Source organism: Lynx rufus, unplaced genomic scaffold (assembly GCF_022079265.1).
Source record: "Lynx rufus isolate CCGP_SWC_20201006 ecotype Redwood Valley unplaced genomic scaffold, mLynRuf1.p SCAF_14, whole genome shotgun sequence".
In the NCBI taxonomy this organism is placed as follows: Eukaryota; Metazoa; Chordata; class Mammalia; order Carnivora; family Felidae; genus Lynx; species Lynx rufus.
The window spans coordinates 35,569,703-35,588,732 of NW_025814828.1; the positions used below are offsets into that span (position 1 = coordinate 35,569,703).

The 19,030-nt window shown below is 41.8% G+C and overlaps 1 protein-coding gene across 2 annotated transcripts in view; it reads right to left on the bottom strand.

Moving 5' to 3' along the window:
• Positions 1 to 19,030, bottom strand: part of MED14 (mediator complex subunit 14) — a 68,036-nt gene that overhangs the window by 12,547 nt on the left and 36,459 nt on the right. Inside the window, exons 16-24 of one of the 2 annotated variants that reach the window (XM_047076085.1) lie at positions 17,553 to 17,629; positions 12,345 to 12,505; positions 12,082 to 12,228; positions 11,067 to 11,158; positions 9,751 to 9,903; positions 9,176 to 9,445; positions 5,243 to 5,383; positions 3,547 to 3,658; positions 826 to 957 (exon numbers count right to left, since the gene is read on the bottom strand). In XM_047076085.1, the coding sequence (XP_046932041.1) occupies positions 826 to 957; positions 3,547 to 3,658; positions 5,243 to 5,383; positions 9,176 to 9,445; positions 9,751 to 9,903; positions 11,067 to 11,158; positions 12,082 to 12,228; positions 12,345 to 12,505; positions 17,553 to 17,629 (1,285 nt within the window). The remainder of the gene's footprint in view (positions 1 to 825; positions 958 to 3,546; positions 3,659 to 5,242; positions 5,384 to 9,175; positions 9,446 to 9,750; positions 9,904 to 11,066; positions 11,159 to 12,081; positions 12,229 to 12,344; positions 12,506 to 17,552; positions 17,630 to 19,030) is intronic. The other variant, XM_047076086.1, reaches the window with a different exon arrangement.

Sequence of the window (19,030 nt, forward strand, 5' to 3'; positions counted from 1 at the left end):
AAAAAAAAAAAAAAAAAAAGGAAACATTCTAAACATATGATAGGAGGACAGTTACATTACAGTATGTCGAGACAAGGGAATACTATGAAGTCATTTAGTATGACGATGTAGAGTTTTTACTGACAGAAATGTTCCTACAAATATTAACAGTAGAGTGTAAAACCACAGATGCTACATAGCTGTAATTAACTGGGAAAGTTCTTCATGTTGTGATTTGGCATGGCATTAGAATAAAATAAATGAAAAAAGTAAGGCACTGAAGTGTGTTGTCATGAGTGTAAAAGAGAAGGGGAGAGTACACTTACAGGTATCTGCTTCTGTACGCATAAAACACCTCTGCAAGAACATATGAAAAATTAGTAACACTAAATGCCTCTGGGAAGAGGAACTAGGTGGTTGGTGGCATAGAAACCCTTCACTGGCTACCTCTTCTTTATGTGAACCAATTCAAAATAGATTATTTTTAGTTAAAAAGTTAGAAAATCCAAGTCTCAATACATATGGTACAGTCCCAACTATCGGGGGAGGTGTCCGAGGGGAGAGACAAGCAGACAGGTGGAGGGCAACAGAGATGCAAGCAGGCAGGCAAGCAGGGGGTGCGTGACGGGAAGAGCAAGGCAGGGCGAGGGAGAGAGAGACAGAGGGTTCAAAGCAGAGAGGCCAACTGGTAGGTCTCTGCGTGGTGGGATTAGGACAAATTCATTCTTTTGCGATTTCCCCAATAAACAGAGTGCTACTTTTGCAATATGAAAATAATTTATTTAACAAAACAACGACTTTCACGTCAAATTCTTATGCTATCGCGATTTCCATGTACAGACTCACCATGTGGACTAGCAAAACTGGCCCCTGGTCCTATTGAGATTCCATGCGAGGATGGGGGAGGAGTTGGAACAAATGACGCTGGTGAAGGGGCTCTCAAAGCCCCACTGGGGGAGCTGGCGGCATGCAGATTCCCTAATGAAGGAAAATAATTATAGATGATCTTGCAGGACACATATTATGTCCTGGCCGAGGACCTCAAGTTAAGACTCTCTCAACAGACTAAAGAAATAAGTAGTAAAGCTCCCATAAATAGCATAAAGAAAATCTGGAATGATTTTGTTATCGAACGAGAGAGAGACAGAGAGACAGAGAGAGAGAGGGAGAGATCAATTCCCTGGGGCCCAAATTCTAGCCCTTATATTGACTGAGTTCTACAAAAATATCCAGTGTACTTTTTTTTATTCGCTCATTCATTCAGCACGTGGGCATGAATGTCAATTTCACGCCAAGCACTGTTGTAGGCACTGGGGATGCAGCAGTTCACAAGAGACAAAAATTCCTGCCCTCACGGAGCTTATATTCTAGTAAAATGAGAAAGACAAACCAATATATGTCAGTGATAAAAACTATGGAGAAAAACAGGGCAAGGAAAGGGGGCAATTTCATGTAGTGGCGGAGGTGGGTGCTATTGTTGATATAAAGCAACCCGAGAAGACCGCTCTGAGAGCATGTGGGCCTTGTCACAAAGAAACTGAAGGGTAAGGCATGAAGATACCCAGGGGATAAGGTATTCCAGGCAAAAAGAAGAGCTAGTACAGAGGCCCCAGAGGCAGGAGCATAAATACCAGGGAGGAGGCCAGTGTGGCTGATCAGTGGGTGCACAGGGTCAGTGGGAGGAGATGAGGACAGAGAGGTGGCTGTGGGGGGTGTCCCCAGATCACACGGGGGCTTGTAGGCCCACTCTAAGGACACAGGGTTTACCCTGAATGAGACAGGAAACCACTGCAAAGTTTGGAGCAAAGGAGTCATAAACTAGCTTCTGTTTCCAAAGGATCACTCTAGGCGTTGTGTGGAAAATAAGACTGTAGGGCAAGGGCAGGGAAACCAGTTAGAGGCCACATTAATAATCCGAGTGAAAGACGGTTAATGGCTTGGGCGAGGGCGGAGGCTGAGGAAGTGAAAAGCGGTTAGAGTCTGGATAAATTCTGAGTACAGAGCGGACAGTGACCGGTAACTGCTCAAGTGGGTGCGCGAGGAAGAGGGGTTGGGCACGACTCTAACAGCTCTGGCCAAGCAGCGGGAAGGAAGGGGCTGCCATTTCCGGAGATAGGGTGGGGGCAGGGGCGGGTGTTAGGAGTTCAAGTCTCAGCCACTGTCTAGACATCTACAAGGACATGCTGACTAGACAGCTGGGAGATACAGGACTTGAGTTCAGGGGAGAGGTCTAGATGGCAGATATTAAAAAACTGAGAGCCAGAAGCTTAAAGATGGGATTTACCACAGGACTAGTTTCAACTGAGGATCAGGAAAGGGGGAACCATGCTACCAAAACTATAAATAAATTCAACACTGAAATACTTGCTACATTACCATAACTATCCTCCGTACCAGCAGGTTTTAAATTCTCTACTGCATGAGAGAATTTCATATTTTTTATGTTCTACACGTAATGTAGTGCCTTACATTCAGTAAATACGTTCATCAACTCGACTAACCTTTAAGTGTCATACTTAGATAGTTAGCTGTGGGTTTGCTGTGGGGATTAAATGGATGAAGTGCTTAGAACATGGCCTGGCACACAGCAAATTCTATATACCTGTCTGCTTCTAGAATTACTTCAAAATTATTTCTACTTCCTTTTATATAAAACCTCACTCATCTCCTAGAAACACACTCCCCCTTGGGTTCTATGCTCATGTCTCCTGTTTTTCTCCTTGCTCCCTGGCAGCATCTTCTCAGGCTCCTGCTCCTGGGAAGCAGCTGCCAGTACTCGTCAGGGTCTGCGCTCACCCACCGAACTCAGCCTTCGGTGACCTTAGACGACAGGACAGTAACTTCCAAATCCTCATCTGTAGTCCCAGCACCTCTGATGAGCACGTAAGGGATCATCTACCCAAGAAATGTGATACCTATCTTCCATGCTGGATGATGAGCTGGAGAGTGGGGCCGGTGTCTGGCTCACTGCTGAATCCCCAGCACCACACAGCACTGGCACAGGGCAAGAACTCAAGCAACACTAACAGATCGTTCAGTTACAAGTAAAAATTCGGCATCCTCAGACAATTTCACAGCGCACTTCATGGGGCTGCCAACAGAGCCATTTTGATTGGACGAGCAGGCTGTGCCCCCCTCTGAGGGGCACGTCTCACATACCAGGGCTTGGCCAACTTTTTCTGTGAGGGGTTCCAGCACAGCAGGAAAGCAGCCTCAACACTGCACGAATGGGTGTAGCTGGGTTCCGACAAAACTACAAAAACAGGTGACGGGCAGGACTTGGCCCAGGGCCTTCGTTTGTTGGCCTCTGACATAGATCATATTGTGATTAGCACTTCTTGGAGCTGTGCCGTGAGCCTGGCTCTGGGTGACAATATCTCCACTTAATTCAAACCTGAATCGTGAACACAGATTTCACAATCCTGCCATAAGGAACAAATGGCCAATATTTAGCCAGAGATAAGGAGTTGTTTCTGAAGTCAAGGCTACATGTGTGGTGCGTGCATGTGCGTGTGCGTATTCCGGATGTGAAAGTTGAACATGACAAGAGCACAGGTAACACCTTACCTGGAGACTGTGTGTGCATCATAGAGGGAGACTGATTAACTGTGCTGTGGTAAGATGTAGGGGGCGAAGTAAGAGGATAAGCGCCTGATGACCCTGGCTGCTTGGGAAATGGCTGAAAAGAAAACAAGTAAACGTTGGTCAAACGGCCACCCAAGTAGATTATATAGTACATACAGCACACAGCCTACAGCTTAAGTGTTAACATTTACACATTTCACTGATTACAAAACAGGAAACATGATATGAAAATGTGCAAAATACACAATAATTCAGAAATTTAATAACTCTCTGACTTTCGAAATGTTTAAAACACAGCAAGAATCTCACTCCTGACCTTGTAATGCCCTTGCTTATATCCCTCAAAATGTTTTTTGCTCATCTTATCTACCATATCACTGATTTATCTGTATCAGTGATCTACCATTTCACCGATTCTAAGATTTTCTTCCCCTCCACGTTTTCACATCTCTGAAATCAGGGTGTGTCTTTCAATTCATGGCATGGCATAGCGAAACTGGCAGTGTTGTTTCTGGCAGATCATAAAAAACAGTGCAACTCCCATTTGGTGGAGATTTAAAGGCAGTGAAACATGGTAGTTCAGCCTATCTCTACTCACCTTTACCTTCATCTCCAGCAAAGAAAAGCCTAGGACGACGTAATTCTTCCTAATCCGGTTTTTTATCTGAGTTACAAATCACATATAGTCAAGTACACACATCCTAACAAACGCACGGTCTGATGGATTTTTACAACTGTAACTGCCACATGGATCAAGACACTGAAGAACGCTCCCAGTGCCCCGGAGGCCTCCCTTATACACCTCCCAAGTCTTTAGCACCTTCCCAAAGGTAGGCACTATTCTGACCTCTGTCACTCAAGCTTGATTTTGCCTCTTTTCACATTTTACATCAATACTGAATGTACTTATTAGTGTCTGGCTTCTTCTGTTCAACATTATGTCGGCAAAATTCGTCATGCTGTTGCATGCAGCAGGAAGTTTGTTTTTTTATTTCTGTAAAGTATCCCATTGCATTAGTATACCCCAACTTATTCACTCATTCTGCTGTTTGATATTTGGGTAGCTTACAAGTTTTAGATAAATCAGGCTGATATGGATATTCTTGTGTTTTCTGGGGCATTTCTGTTGCTCATACCCCTAAGAGTAGAATTGTTAAGTCAGAGGTAAGCGTAATGTTCACATTTAACACCCTGGAGCACTTCTAAACACCACTACAAGGGAGCTGTACCATTTTATGCACCCTCTACTAGTAAGTGAGTTTCCGTCACTGCTAATACCTAATGTTGGCAAGAATTGTCAGTTTTCTCCTCCAAGCCATTTTTGTGGGTGTGGAGTATTCTCTCACTGTGCTTTCAAGCTGTATTTCTGTGATGCCAAACGATGTGGAACACCCTTTTTGTGCTTACTGGCCAGCTGGATATCATCCTCTTTGTGATCACATGGGTGATCACCTCACAGCATTTTAAGTCTGAGGTTAGAGCTAGTTCTGGTACTAATTCACTTGCCATTACTAGAAGCTTCTTCCTCTCCCTCTGTCTGTATTTTTTCATATGGACGTCCTGGACATCTTGGGCCCACCAAGGACCTCCTTGCCTTTCAACAGAGAAGCCCAGACACCCGTAGAAGCCGTGAAGTTAGGCAAATGTGATACCATTTGTAATTTCAGCTAGACATCACCTGTTGCTGGGGTGGTGGCTGGAGCTGTGAGATTAAAGAATCCATCATATCTCCCCCTATGGGAGAAGGGGGATTATCATCCTCGTTTACAGACCTTCTTCGAGCATCCTGATTGCTGTCAACAAACATATTCAGGAATGTCTATGGATATAAACAGGTAGAATTCAGATTATTTTACCTACCTTTAGTAAGATATGTTTAATCACTTAGATTATTTTAACACAAACAAATACACCATGCCCAACTCTGAAAGGTAAGTTTGATACGTGGCCACTTCCAGGACAAACTGGAAGACATATTGATAATTTTGAAGGAAGGCGGGGAAAGTGAGGAAATAACATCTAAGTTAAAAGTCCTCTCAAGAAGTATTGTGCAAGTACAAAGTTGAAGAAAGAAGTATACCCTGGTACCTCCCCACACCAGGTCCAAGTATTTTCTTGTTAACTTCTGAATCAGAAACACAGGAAAAAAGAGAAAAGTCGTATGTTGGCCATATAAATCACTTCAGTGACTTTGTGAAATGTCCTATTTGGTAAGAGTTCTCTACCTTCTGAGCTAGAAAATATGACAGAAGAAAACTGAATACAGAAACCAAGCCATCTTTCCTCTTTTAATCTTAACGCGACTGAAATCTTGAACCACCAAGAGTGGGACAATCTAGGCGCCTGGGTGGCGCAGTCGGTTAAGCGTCCGACTTCAGCCAGGTCACGATCTCGCGGTCCGTGAGTTCGAGCCCCGCGTCAGGCTCTGGGCTGATGGCTCAGAGCCTGGAGCCTGTTTCCGATTCTGTGTCTCCCTCTCTCTCTGCCCCTCCCCCGTTCATGCTCTGTCTCTCTCTGTCCCAAAAATAAATAAACGTTGAAAAAAAAAAAATTTAAAAAAAAAAAAAAAAAAGAGTGGGACAATCTTGTTTTCTGGTGTATTTCATCAAAATTTCAGCAAGGCGACCAGACTTTGCATCTCAAGCATTCTCTTCCTTTTAATACGCTCCACCTTCCCAATCTTCAAAAACATAGATCAAAAGCTTATCAGGATCACTAGAAAGCTTTTCAAAGTATGCTGTCTGATATCTAATAAAAGATGATGGATTGACAATGCACATTTTATCTTTTCCGAGTAACCCACTGAAAGTCCTAAAACTTTTTTTCAAGCAGTAAGTCACAAAGACAGAACGAGAGAAGAGAAAAATAGCCATGAATTCTGGAGGCTGCAGAGCAGATGGCTGAGTGGTAACTGAACTATCTGATGTGAGGAAGTTGTAGCCTAAAGCAAGCAGTGGGGAAAGCCAAGAAGCAAAGCTATTTCTGTCCAGATCCCCAAGACATGTAGGAACCGGCAGCACTAGACACCTCTGGAAGGGGGGATGAAAAGCGAGACTAAAAATAGGACTGCCCGAAAGTCTTTTTAGGCGACATGGAAAGCCTCCCAGAACCTCTGTCAGGCTCACTGGGTGAGGCTGACCTCTACCACTCTGGTGGAGAGTCTCTGACTAGGGGGTTCCGGCGCCAATTGAGAGGAGCGCCATATTAAAAATGAAGACCACGGGGGGTCTGGTGGGCTCACTCGGAAGAGCATGTGACTCTTGATCTCAGAGTCGTGAGTTTGAGCCCCACGCTGGGGGTGGAGATTACTTTAAAAAAACAATGAAGATTAAAGCTTACATACTGAATGTTGAAAATAGTATTCTCCTTCTCTTATTTGACTTGCCAGAAACTGGGGGCCAGATGCATCCCATCTATGCAGAGACTTGAATACTCCTCCCCTGGCACTCCCACCGGCCCAACAGAAAGACCTAAATCTACTGACACTGGGAGTTAGCCAAAGAAATGGCCCAAGCAGGTGATCCTGCAGTGAAAACCACAGTCAGCAAGTCTCACCTTTAAATAAGAACAGCAAGGGGGCGGGCACCTGGGTGGCTCATTCAGTTAAACATCTGACTCGATTTTGGCTCAGGTCATGATCTCATTGTTCATGTGATAGAGCCCTGTGTCGGGCTCTGCACTAACAGCACAGAGCCTGCTTGGGATTCTCTCTTTCCCTCTGCCCCTCCTTTGCTTGTGCATGCGTGCACTCTCTCAAAAATAAACATTTAAATAAACAAATAAATACGAGCAGTGAGTTAAGAATCACCAATATGAAAGAGATCAGAAGAACAAAAAAGCAAGGTGGATGAAATGGAAAGTATGTAGGAAGAAAAGAGGTACAAGAAGATAAGATAGCCATTTACAACAAGGTATCATAAAATGAACATTTAATGACTATTTAGAAACAATAGAGAACTCCTGGGAATTTTTTAAAAGATCACAAAAAAAATTATCAAAAATAGAAAGCTTGAAAGAAAACATGAGGAAATCTTCCAAAAATAAAGAGACAAAAACAGGGAAGATAAGAAAACTAGAGGAAAAGTCCAGGATACCAATCAGAATAGTAGGGGTTCCAGAAAGAGCTAACAGAGAAAACAAAGAAGAATTGAGAAATGATACAAGGCAACTCCCAGAGCAAAAGGATGTGGGTTTCCAGAGTGAAAGAGCCCACTTAATTACATAAGATTCAAGAACTGGAATGAGATTAAATACTTCAGTGGTCACAACAGAAGTTAGAAGACAATGGAGCAATGTCTTCAAAATTCTCACAGAAAATGATTATAATCTCAAATTCTACACTTAGCCATTCTCTCAATCAGATGAGGGTAAACTAAAGATGTTTTTAGGCACACAAGGTCTCAAATTAACCTCCCACGTACCTTCTCCCAGGAAACTATGTAGGAGGTTTTCTACGAAAACAATGGAGTAAACCAAGAAAAAGACCTGCGGTGCAAAGCCACAAGGCATGCAACACAAGAGAGAAGTAAAGGACTCTCTCTCCCTCTTCACTGTCTCTCTACAGATTCCTGAATCAAAACTGTGCAACAGGTCTGGAGCACTACCATTCCAGATTGGAGGTCAGAGGATTATAGAAGAGATTTCTTCAAGATGAAACCAGTGAGGTAGCTGATATATGAATGCGCGGAGGGGAAAGTTACATACATGGGAGAGACTCTAAGGTTGAGTTAGTGATAAGTACAGAGAAAGCTAAGAAAAAAAAAAAAGCAAATTAATAATTCCCAGGAAAATAAAATGTTGAACAAGAAAAATAATCATAGTAAGCTTGGTGGACAGTGTTTACATATTTATAATAATGACAACACTGAAAAATTATCTAATAAAAATTGCTGCCTAGCCATATTGCAAGGATAGGAGGAAAGAAAGAAGGTATACTGGGAGCAGCCTGGAAGGAAGAAGGAGCATATACAAATTAAAAAAGAATTAAATCCTCATCGTCCATTGTGAGAATCAGATAATGCCCTCAAACCAAGAAGTCCACGAACAGCAATGTAAGCATTTCATTTAGGGACAGGGATGTAAATACCAAGAGAATCCTCATATAAGAGCTGAAAACAGAACAGGAAAATGGCAAGAGTGGGTTGCAAGGGACTAATTTTCAAAACAAGCCATTTGGAACCATCTGACTCTAAACTAGAAGCACATACAATTGAGCTATTATACCAGAATCTGCAGATATTGTGGCCCAGGATCCTACATTAAAAACAAACAAACAAAAAAACCCTCATGGTTGAACTGATGAATCAAACCTTCTCAATAATCAAGGATAAAGACATTGCTGAAGTTCCTTGAAGTTCCAACTAGCAAACGGGACTCTCTGCCCTACCCTCCACCTTACTCATTACAAGGAGAGGAGAATTTATCATCTCATACACATAGGCACATGAGAACTTCCTGCTCCTTCAGAATGAAGTTGCAGAGATGACGAACTAACACAGCTGCTTATTAACTTTAAGCAGGAATTTGTTGCTTTTCCCCATTATTTCCCCCTCAAAGCAACTGTTTTAGCGATGTCTATGTTTACTCATGCTATAATACCGAAGTCGGTTACCTTTAGTCCGGGTGCAGGATAAAAACCTTCAACTAACTTGCTATTGTCAAAAAGACTATAGGCACCATCCCGTATTGCCACCACGCCTCGGCTCCGGCAGTAAATATCAATGCAATACATGTTCCTGAAGGCCAGTCTGATGTGGGTGGACGACTGTGGCAGGATGGAGAAGCACTGGTAAGCAGTATTGGTTCTCTGGGTCAAGCCCAACATCGGCACAGTGGGGAGTTTGTTGATGGCATTTAACGGAGCCTGAGTATCAAAGAGTACCTAAAAGAGACACAATGAGAGCAACCAGTTTCCATACAAATGCTAAAGCCTCAGAATCTCTTATGGTCATAAGTGAGACAATGTCTTTCTGGCACGTTCCATACAACGTTCCCTTGAAGAGAATGCAAATTATATCACTGCATCTACTTTGAATCAAAAGAAAATTCCCCAAGAAGAATGAAATATATAAAAGACAAAAATACACATCCTTGTCACTGAAGACAAGACCACACAATTTTTTGAGGGGTCTTACATGAGACCCTGACACTGACTCTTATTTTCACACAGAAAGTAAACTTAATTACCTGTAATAACTGAACCACATTCGGTGTTTTGTTGAACATTTCTTGAAGCTGATGGAGAATGGTATTGTGACAGTTACTGCAACCTGAGTTTGGACCAACAGTTCCCAAAGAGATGTGAAATTTCTGATGTATGGAATTCCACTGGATACTAATCTAAATCAAAGAGATTACAGGTTTCAGAAACTGAGAAAGTAACAGATTCCAGCAGAAGAAAAAACAATGTTTCAACAGTAAGGCAAAACGCCAAAGATCTACATGAGGTCTTTTTGGAAAGCCAGCCAGAAGGCTGGACTCTGTGAACTCCAGATGTACTGGTACTATGGGCCAGTACATTTGCAGACTATGTATTAGCCCACTTCCACTAAATAAAACAGAAAGAGAAGGTGCTAAAGAAGACAATTTGGATTAAATTTTATTTAAAAACCATCATGGGGTGTTTCTTATCTAGGACTGAAGAAAAGTCACCCTCTGGGTGAGCACTGTCGTAAAGGGAAAGGAAGCCACCTCCAACACAGATGCCTTCAGTTAATAGATTTTAAAACACTCAAGGAATTTCTGATATTACTTGATGTAGAAGAGTCCTGAAAGAAGCCAGCTGGCTGAATTTTTATGTGAAATTTCTAGGACTTTACATATGGGGTGGGAAGAAAATAAGGAAATAAGAGATTACAGGGAATACCTTCAAGACTGAGACAGGACCAAATAATGTTGATAGTCACGTGACCAAAAGCAGAGACATACTGTATTGTTCAAAACCATTCATAATCTTTCATTAAAGTGATCCTGCTGCTAACCAGATTTGAAATCCGTGAAGAAAACAAATACAAACACCAAAAGTACATTACCTTGTCCAAAACTCATCAAGATTATATACCCCATCAAAGAGGGCATAATTTTTGCTTTTTATTTTAAAGGGTTAAACATTATAATATATTAAATATCACCAAAGTACTTGAAGTTTATCATTTTTATCCCCAATATTTATTTGAGTCCTCAATTATTTCAAGGTAGTTTTCATAGTTTTGGAATTCTTGCTTTTTAGAAGATTTAGGAGATGGGGCGCCTGGGTGGCTCAGTCGGTTAAGCATCTGACTTCGGCTCAGGTCATGATCTCACGGTTTGTGGGTTCTAGCCCCGCGTCAGGCTCTGTGCTGACAGCTCAGAGCCTGGAGCCGGCTTCGGATTCTATGTCTCTCTCTTTCTCTCTCTCTGTCTCTCTGCCCCTTCCCTGCTCTCTCAAAAATGAATAAACATGAAAAAAAAATTTTAGAAGATTTAGGAGAGGAACTTCAGTTTTAATAAATTCACAGACTTACTGAGCTTCCCTTGGTGGTTCCATAACACAAGATGAGTTTTCGATAATTATAAACACGAACTTCCGAGAAAATATTTAGATGCGCAGGTATGTCTAGAGAGAGAAGAAGTAAAAGGGAGATTAAGATAACTCGCAAAACTTTAAAACACACATGGTGGCAGTATCATATGCCCAGACAGGCTGAGAGCTCTAAATATGTGATTTTGTTACAGAACAATTGAAAATAAAACAAGGAAAGCAATGGCATGGATGGTGGGCTTCCATTTCCATTTGGAAACAAGGGGGGCAGGGCAGGGCAGAGAGATACTGAGGCAGTGTACAGCACAATGGTCAGGAAGCTCCACTTGCAGCTCTACCCTTCACTAGTTATGCGACCCTCAGCAAGCTTCTCAGTCTCTGTGACTTGTTTCCTTCATTCGTGAAATGAGGAGTAATAAATGGCCTACCTCACAGGGTGACTGCAAGGATTAAATGGGTCAACACAAGCAAACTGTTTATCACATCATATGGCATGTAGTAAACTCTCACTAAATACTACCTATTACTATAATGCGGTATAGCTAGGAGTAACGATTTCTGGATACCTAAGAAACTGAGTCGAGAACTCAGAAACTGGGGGAAGGAAATAAAAGCCTGAGGTAAAAGGGAAACTTATTTTTTCATTAGATATTCTCCTGAAAAAAAAGAATTTTTTTTTTTTAAATTTTTTTTTTTTCAACGTTTATTTATTTTTGGGACAGAGAGAGACAGAGCATGAACGGGGGAGGGGCAGAGAGAGAGGGAGACACAGAATCGGAAACAGGCTCCAGGCTCCGAGCCATCAGCCCAGAGCCTGACGCGGGGCTCGAACTCATGGACCGCGAGATCATGACCTGGCTGAAGTCGGACGCTTAACCGACTGTGCCACCCAGGCGCCCCAAGAATTTTTTTTTTTACGATGTGCATCTTTTACTTCTTCAGTTAAAAAAAAGGAAGGGGGGGCTTCCCCCCGACAAAAGGAAGATTATCGCACGTACCTGGTAGAGAACGTGCAAATTCCAACACACACTCATATAATCGTGCAATGCTATTCCAGTCATTAAGGAACATTTCAACAACTTTTCTACCACCAACTGGTTCAGACAGCAGGTTTTCGTATGTCAGATAAACATGCCGGGATGGCCCTACAGGATTAAAAAAAAAAAAAGAAAGAAAGAAAAGAAAAGAGGATTAATAGCTATCAATATGAAAAAAAAAAAAAAAAGAAATATGCAAAGACAAAATATGTGAAGCATCTCACCTTGCTCCCTGGTAGAAGTGCCATTAAGTGGGCAATTTGCAAACACTAGCTCTGCCACCCACGTGCGGTTATTTCTACCTTGCAATCGGAAAGTGCAATCAAGGAGAGAGCGGTCCAGAGCCTTTTGGGTTTCCTCACTCACACCCTTACAGGGAGGAATTCTGGCAGCGAAAGATAGCACATGAAGTGTACTTGGCATCACAGAAAGACAAAAGCACAATCTACACAATAGGCAGTTCAAACTCCACTACTAGGCACCTTCTGCAAAAGAAGGAAGTGATCCATAGCAATTCACGGCAATACACAGCATTTAACCCGTCTCCATTCACGCCAACATGGATTAGGACCTCTTGGCTGAACAAAGTGTGTGTCTGAGTGTTTTAACAGTGTTTGTCTTCATCCTTAATCTCGTTATTAGAAACACCACGATTCTTCAGAGTGAAAATCAAGGATGTTGGCTTTCTATGAAATCTACCTAGAACATCCTCAAGGAAAACCTAAGGAGAACAAAACACTCGTAAAACCCCTCTTCGAGGGCAGAATGATACAGTGGAAACAATGTGGGCTTTGGAGTCATAGACCTGCATTCTACTTCTGACTCAGCCACATTTAACCTCTCTGAATTTGTTTCCCTGACTACAAAATGGAGATAAATAATTACCTTGTGGGTCACTGATCTTAAAACATGACACAACATATGTAAAGTGCTCATGGCAGCTGATACGGTCGGTATTCGTATTTGTTAGTTCCCCTTTGCAGTAAAACCAAGTCTCACTCGCTGACTGCCAAGACGAAACGCCAGGTTCATTATCTGCCCCCTCCTCTCCTCTTCTGTAGAGGGAACACTCATGGGATGGAGCTTTGCATGTCTCAACTCATCTAACATAATGTTACTTACATATATCTCATATAGAAGAAGAATGTATCAGTTTTGGTGTCGTAAAATACCTACCTACTAAAATACCTACCTACCTGTTTTCTTCTTGCTACTTTGTGGACATTTTCACTGGTTTTTCAGTCACAGATGAAACAATGAGATAACAGATTTTTTAATTACACATTATACTTTAACTCATAGGGAAGGTAGATTAATTCTCAGACTTGGTATAAAGATTATCTATATCTAAGTCAAAAAACAATTGGAAATACGGAATCTTGATTCAGGCCTCTTATTCAGAAACACCTAGAACAGGGTTCTCAACCTCGGCAATAGTGACATTTTAGGCTGGATAATTTTTTGTTGTGTAGCCTTGGCCTCTGCCTACCAGATGCCAGTAGTAACTCCCACCCCCTCTTCTCAGTTAATAATAACAAAAAATACCTCCAAACATTGCCAAATGTCCACTGGAGGGCAAAATCACCCTTGCGTTGAGAACCACTTGCCCAGGATAAACAATTTATGAGAGCAAAAGAGGGACAGAGATTGCATACGATAAAAAACAAAATTTGTAGGAGAGAGAACAGCTACACAGTTTACACAAAAACAGAATTCACATAGTACTAAAATTTTCTCATTGACTTAAAAATTCCACCACAGCTCCTCTTAAGTGTACAGTTTTTTTTTAATGTTTTCAAAAGTTATTCTTTCATACTACATACCTTTATCACTCATTACCAGAAAGATTTTGTCCAGTGTTGCTAGGGGTAACTATATATAGTAACTGCATACGTTACATATATGCTTCTCATGAAAACTTCATAGGTATACTGAGGACTTTTGCCTGTCCTTATCCCTGAAAACATAACCCCAACCATAAGAGATATAAAGCAGCCAATTCAGACAGATTTTTAAATCTTGATTTAAGAAATGTAAATGTAGCACATTATCTTCCTTTCACATAAATAGGTGTTTCACGAAATCCATCTGGTTAGAAAATGAACACACAGAATCCGGCATGTTTTCAAAGAAGAAAAGTAAGACTCCTTTCAATTTATGCTCTGAGGGACAGCATGAGCCTGACAATGCATTCTATGTCACCTTCCTCATCTGTGATACAGATAGAATTGGCTCTACTTCAAGGAACCTGTAACCTTTCACTTGCTTTTAAGGTTACAAATGTAACAGAACAAAAATAAACTACAATTATACCTTTAATCCTCCCCCATGTGAGGAAACCTGACAAATTTATTACAAACTCAAAATACTATTATATTCACCAAAAATTAAGAACCGTGGGAGAGGTTTCCTGGACCATGGGTTAAATTTATCTGAAAATTTCTACCAATCCAAAAAAGTTTTTTTTAACGTAAACAGCTACCCCTGGCTGATTTTTCTCCTAGAATTCTGAGTATGGAAAAAACGTAGGAACTAGGCTCTGGTCTTCCGGGGCAAGGGTGTGTTAGCGCCACGGCGTGCCGCATGTCGGTTCCGTTCTGAGGGGTTTTACAAACGTCAGGGACCACACTATGGTCCTGTGGTGCACAAGCGGGGAGGTCACTGAAAGTGCTAGTACAAGAAGCGCCATACTGCCTACAAGGAAAGTGAAGAGGGTTTTATAAAGGCTGCACCTGCATATGCAAAAGGACTGAGTCACTCCATTGATGTAAGCTAAGTCCCACAACTTGCAAAAATGAGCTGTGCCTATGCATTATTTGCATAAGCTGCAAGAGGCAAAGAAACACAACGGACAAGACAAAAAAAACCTTGTGGGTATGGACAGCAGACCAGCACCAACCATTGACTGGTACTGTAATGTTAGTTCAGAAGAAGGGAAGTTGGCTCAAGAGTTCAAAACCAGGCATTGTGAGCATGCTGCTCTGGAGATCTGTGTCATCTGTGCTGTCAGATCAAGGCTCTTTGGAATCTACACGAGGCAACACACCCATGAGCCCTAGCAATCTAAGGTGTTTACCATGATACTTTCACAGATACATCAGGGAAGCCTGCTCAACAGATTTTCAAAAAGTTGTACAAGAACAGAACATATTTTTAACAAAGCGGAGAAAAATGTCCTCAAATTTAAAGCTTTGAAGTATCAACAACTCATATATGCATTTAATATTAATGTATCTAGGACTAAGGCTTAGGACCTTCTAAAGATTAAATGCGTTAAAGCAATTATATACTAATTAGACCTTTGCCAGATTTTAATTTCATAAAACCATGTTTACACATTTATTGCTTACTTTTTCCGTCTTCATTTCATTCTACTACCCCCATAGTAGACAGCAGGCACCAGACAGACTGGTATCTTTAATTTATCCATCTCTATTTTCTCCTTTTAAGTTCTGAATAAAATAATAGCCAGGATATTATAAAGACTTTTAAAAAACTATTATAAGATGAAGCTTAAAACATAGGAAATGCTTCCTTCCTAGGTAGGACTATATTATGGGTTCTCTTGAATTCAAGAAGGAAGGGGGTTGGAATTTCTTTGTAAATATGCTGAGAACAAGATATTTTAAGACTTGCAACACATGAAAAACATAACTAAGAGAGTAGAACACAAATGTTAACATTATTTATTTATCTCCAGTTACCAAGAAGAGTGAAAAGATTAAAAAACAAACAAACAAACCAATCCCCTATACTTTAGGCAGAAGTAATTCAAGACCAAAAGCCATTAAAAGTATCACATTTCTCTACTGATTTTCATTACAAGGCCAGCTCTCTCGAGACCCTGAGAACTTTTTGTAGAAAGGGTGTTTACACAGCCAGGAAGGGAAAGCTATTCTTTCAACTCCAACTCAAGTGAGCACCGTGACGCAAGGGTGGAGAATGTGCTATTTGCTAGCCCTTCCCATCTTCCACAGAAACCAACTGATTCCCAAGTAAATAAAAATTAAAGACCCACTGGCTCAAATCATAGAGCTGCCATATTCTGTCAGACAGAGAAATTCGAGAAGTAAAAACTGCTTCTGTGATTTGTATTATTAAGCAACACCTAAGAAACAATGCAACACCCCCCCACCAACACACATACACCCTGAAAAAAACTCTTTACTGCACCAAAAAGGTTGATCTCTTAAATGGCAGGCTAGCTTTGCAAGTCCATCCTGGTCACCTTATGTAGCACATGCACCATCTTAGCTTTCCTTCTAAGCATCCTTTGGCCTGCTGTCCTCGATCCATTTAGAACCAAGCCCTCTGCCCAACTCCCTCGTATACTCTTTCCTGGCAATCTATTTTAATATCCCAGCTCAATTACTATCAGCTTCGTGATGACTCATCTACTTCTCCTGCCCAGGCCTGTCACCTGAGCTTGATACACAGCCCTGCCCGGCCAAAGGCATGTGTTGGCACCTCAAACCTAGCAAGCCCCTTCAAACTCACATCTTAGGTATCCCTTGTCTCAGGAAACACCACAATCATCCATCACGTGCCTAAGATGAAACAAACAGGCCTCTGTGCCATCTTCTCTTTCTTACCTTCAACATCAATCTCATCACCAACCCTTGAATATTCCATTCCCTGAGTCCTTGTGGAACCTTACGAGGTCTAAGCTACTAACAACTCTGGCGTGAACCACTTCAGCGACTGGTTTCACTACTTAGTCTTATTCCCCTGCAATTTATTCTCTATATGGCTTTCAGGATAAGCTTTCAAAAACACCTATCTAATGATGTCAGCTGCTGCTTAAAATCGCCATTAGGATAAAGTCTACATCCCTTAAGGACACTTCCAAAGTCCTTCAGGATCTGATCCCTTTCCCCCTTCTGGCTCCAGCTTCATCTCTCTCAACTCCTGACACTCTGACCTCCTTTCAGTTCCGGGACACAGAGCTTTCTTTCTCTTGCCTCCAAGACTCCACATCAGCAATTATCCCTTCTAGTTAGGACTGCCCACTCCCCCCTCAGCTCCCTCTCCTCTACCTAATTCTCACCTCACTTTCAGTTCCAGTATGACAGGTACTCCCTCAGGGCTACCCTTTCTGGCTTCCAAACCAGCTCAGATCCTCCCACCCACGGCATCCTGAAGGGCCCTATCAGAATTCAAACCTGATACACCGTTGCACTCAGGAAACATCCATTAAACGAATGAAAAGAAATGCAGAGGAAAGACATCCTCAAATACCAAGTGGTGCTGGACCTCCACTCGGCAGGTCAAAAGAGAATCCTCCCCCAGACCTCAGTAATTCCGTGCAGAAATCAGTGATGTGCACAAGTTGGGAACTCTGCTTTATGCAGTCTCACAGTAGGAGAGGAGCGGCTTTAGCAGATGTGACTTCTAATGCGTGGCCCTGAGTGAGACACAGGACGGAGACTTACTTTAGTAAGCGTATTGCGTGGCTGAAGCCATCACCTTCCATCTGCACTCCCTGATGGGGAATTTCCAGATTGGACAACTGGTAAGACAGAAGTAGTTAGATCAGATCAGCAATTTTACAGAGGAAACTTCCTTTTCTAAGTACTACTGTCCACTCTCATGGCACCTCTTCTAGAACTACTCTGTTCCAAAGTTACAACATATTAGGCATGCACACTGTCCTCCATCATTTGATTTCCTGGGCAACTATGTCAAGTCCAGTGAAACTCAAAGGTGACCCAGAGCTTCTAGTTAAAAAAAAAAAAACACCTCCAGGTGGCAAATCTTCAGAATTCTGGAGATTGATCTACTTTGGCAGCGAGCCAAAAGTAATCCAGAATCAATCCTGATGGTTCCAAATGAGACAACTGCAAAATAAGACTGGTTTTCTTGTGTAATTCAATTATGTTTGATCAAAACATAGTGTTCAAAACACTAGGTCTAAGGCCTAGTCACATCTCACTTTTAATCACAAACAATAGTTTGTAGTTTGTAACTTACCTGGAATACATTTTTAACAAGCCATTTTCTGGGTGAAATCCAAGAAAAAAAATATTTCCAATTTATGCAGTTATCCAATGAGATATCTTTCTCAACTGGAAGATTTGGAAAGTGAGTTGAAAAGACCAATGCAGGGACAGTGCCTGAGGCCCCGTGAGTGGAACTGCAGGTTATGTAGGTATGCCAAAAAGTCATCTGATCTACCAAAGAGAAGACTGCCTTTGGCTCATATTCCTGGGTCTTCTATGGCAGGCTATTTATTTATACCCACCTTGTTCCAGAAAGGATTTAAAACAGCTCTAAGTATTTGACTGAGCCCTGCTTTGGGCCTGGAAAGGGCACATGTTTAAGAAAAATAGCTGCTGACCAAATAGGCCACAGGAGTTCAGGTTCAAAAGGAAGCAACGTGTGGGAAGACTCAAAAACATGGTCTCTATCCTATGGATCAGTGATATAAACATCTCTTGTAAGATGAGATTTATTCACATCTCAGTATAAATTAAGCAGAAAATGTGCTTGTCTTTTGTCTTCAACATGGCTTTTTTATTGAGAAAAGAAAAAGTAGATTAAGAGTTTGACTGAGTTTGACAAAGTACTACAGAATGTTCTTACATGTCCTATATGTGCAACAGGTATAGGCACACAGAGAAGGGGGACAGAGAGGACATATGTCTATAGGTGTTAGTCTTTGTGGGTATTACAAAGGCACAATTTCTTGCAATTATGAGCCTGTAGGTGGGGAGGGAGGAGAGCAAGCAGGGAGACAGACATCACATTGCCCCTGGGTACCACGTAGCCTCCCTTCCCATGATAAAGGTAGTACGTGGATGACATTCGTGTAATCAATCCACAGGGCACAATAAAGAAATCCAAGAACACAGTCAAGTAGATGGGAAGCATGGACCCTGTCTGTACAGTTTAGGAGCTATGGCTAGTACCC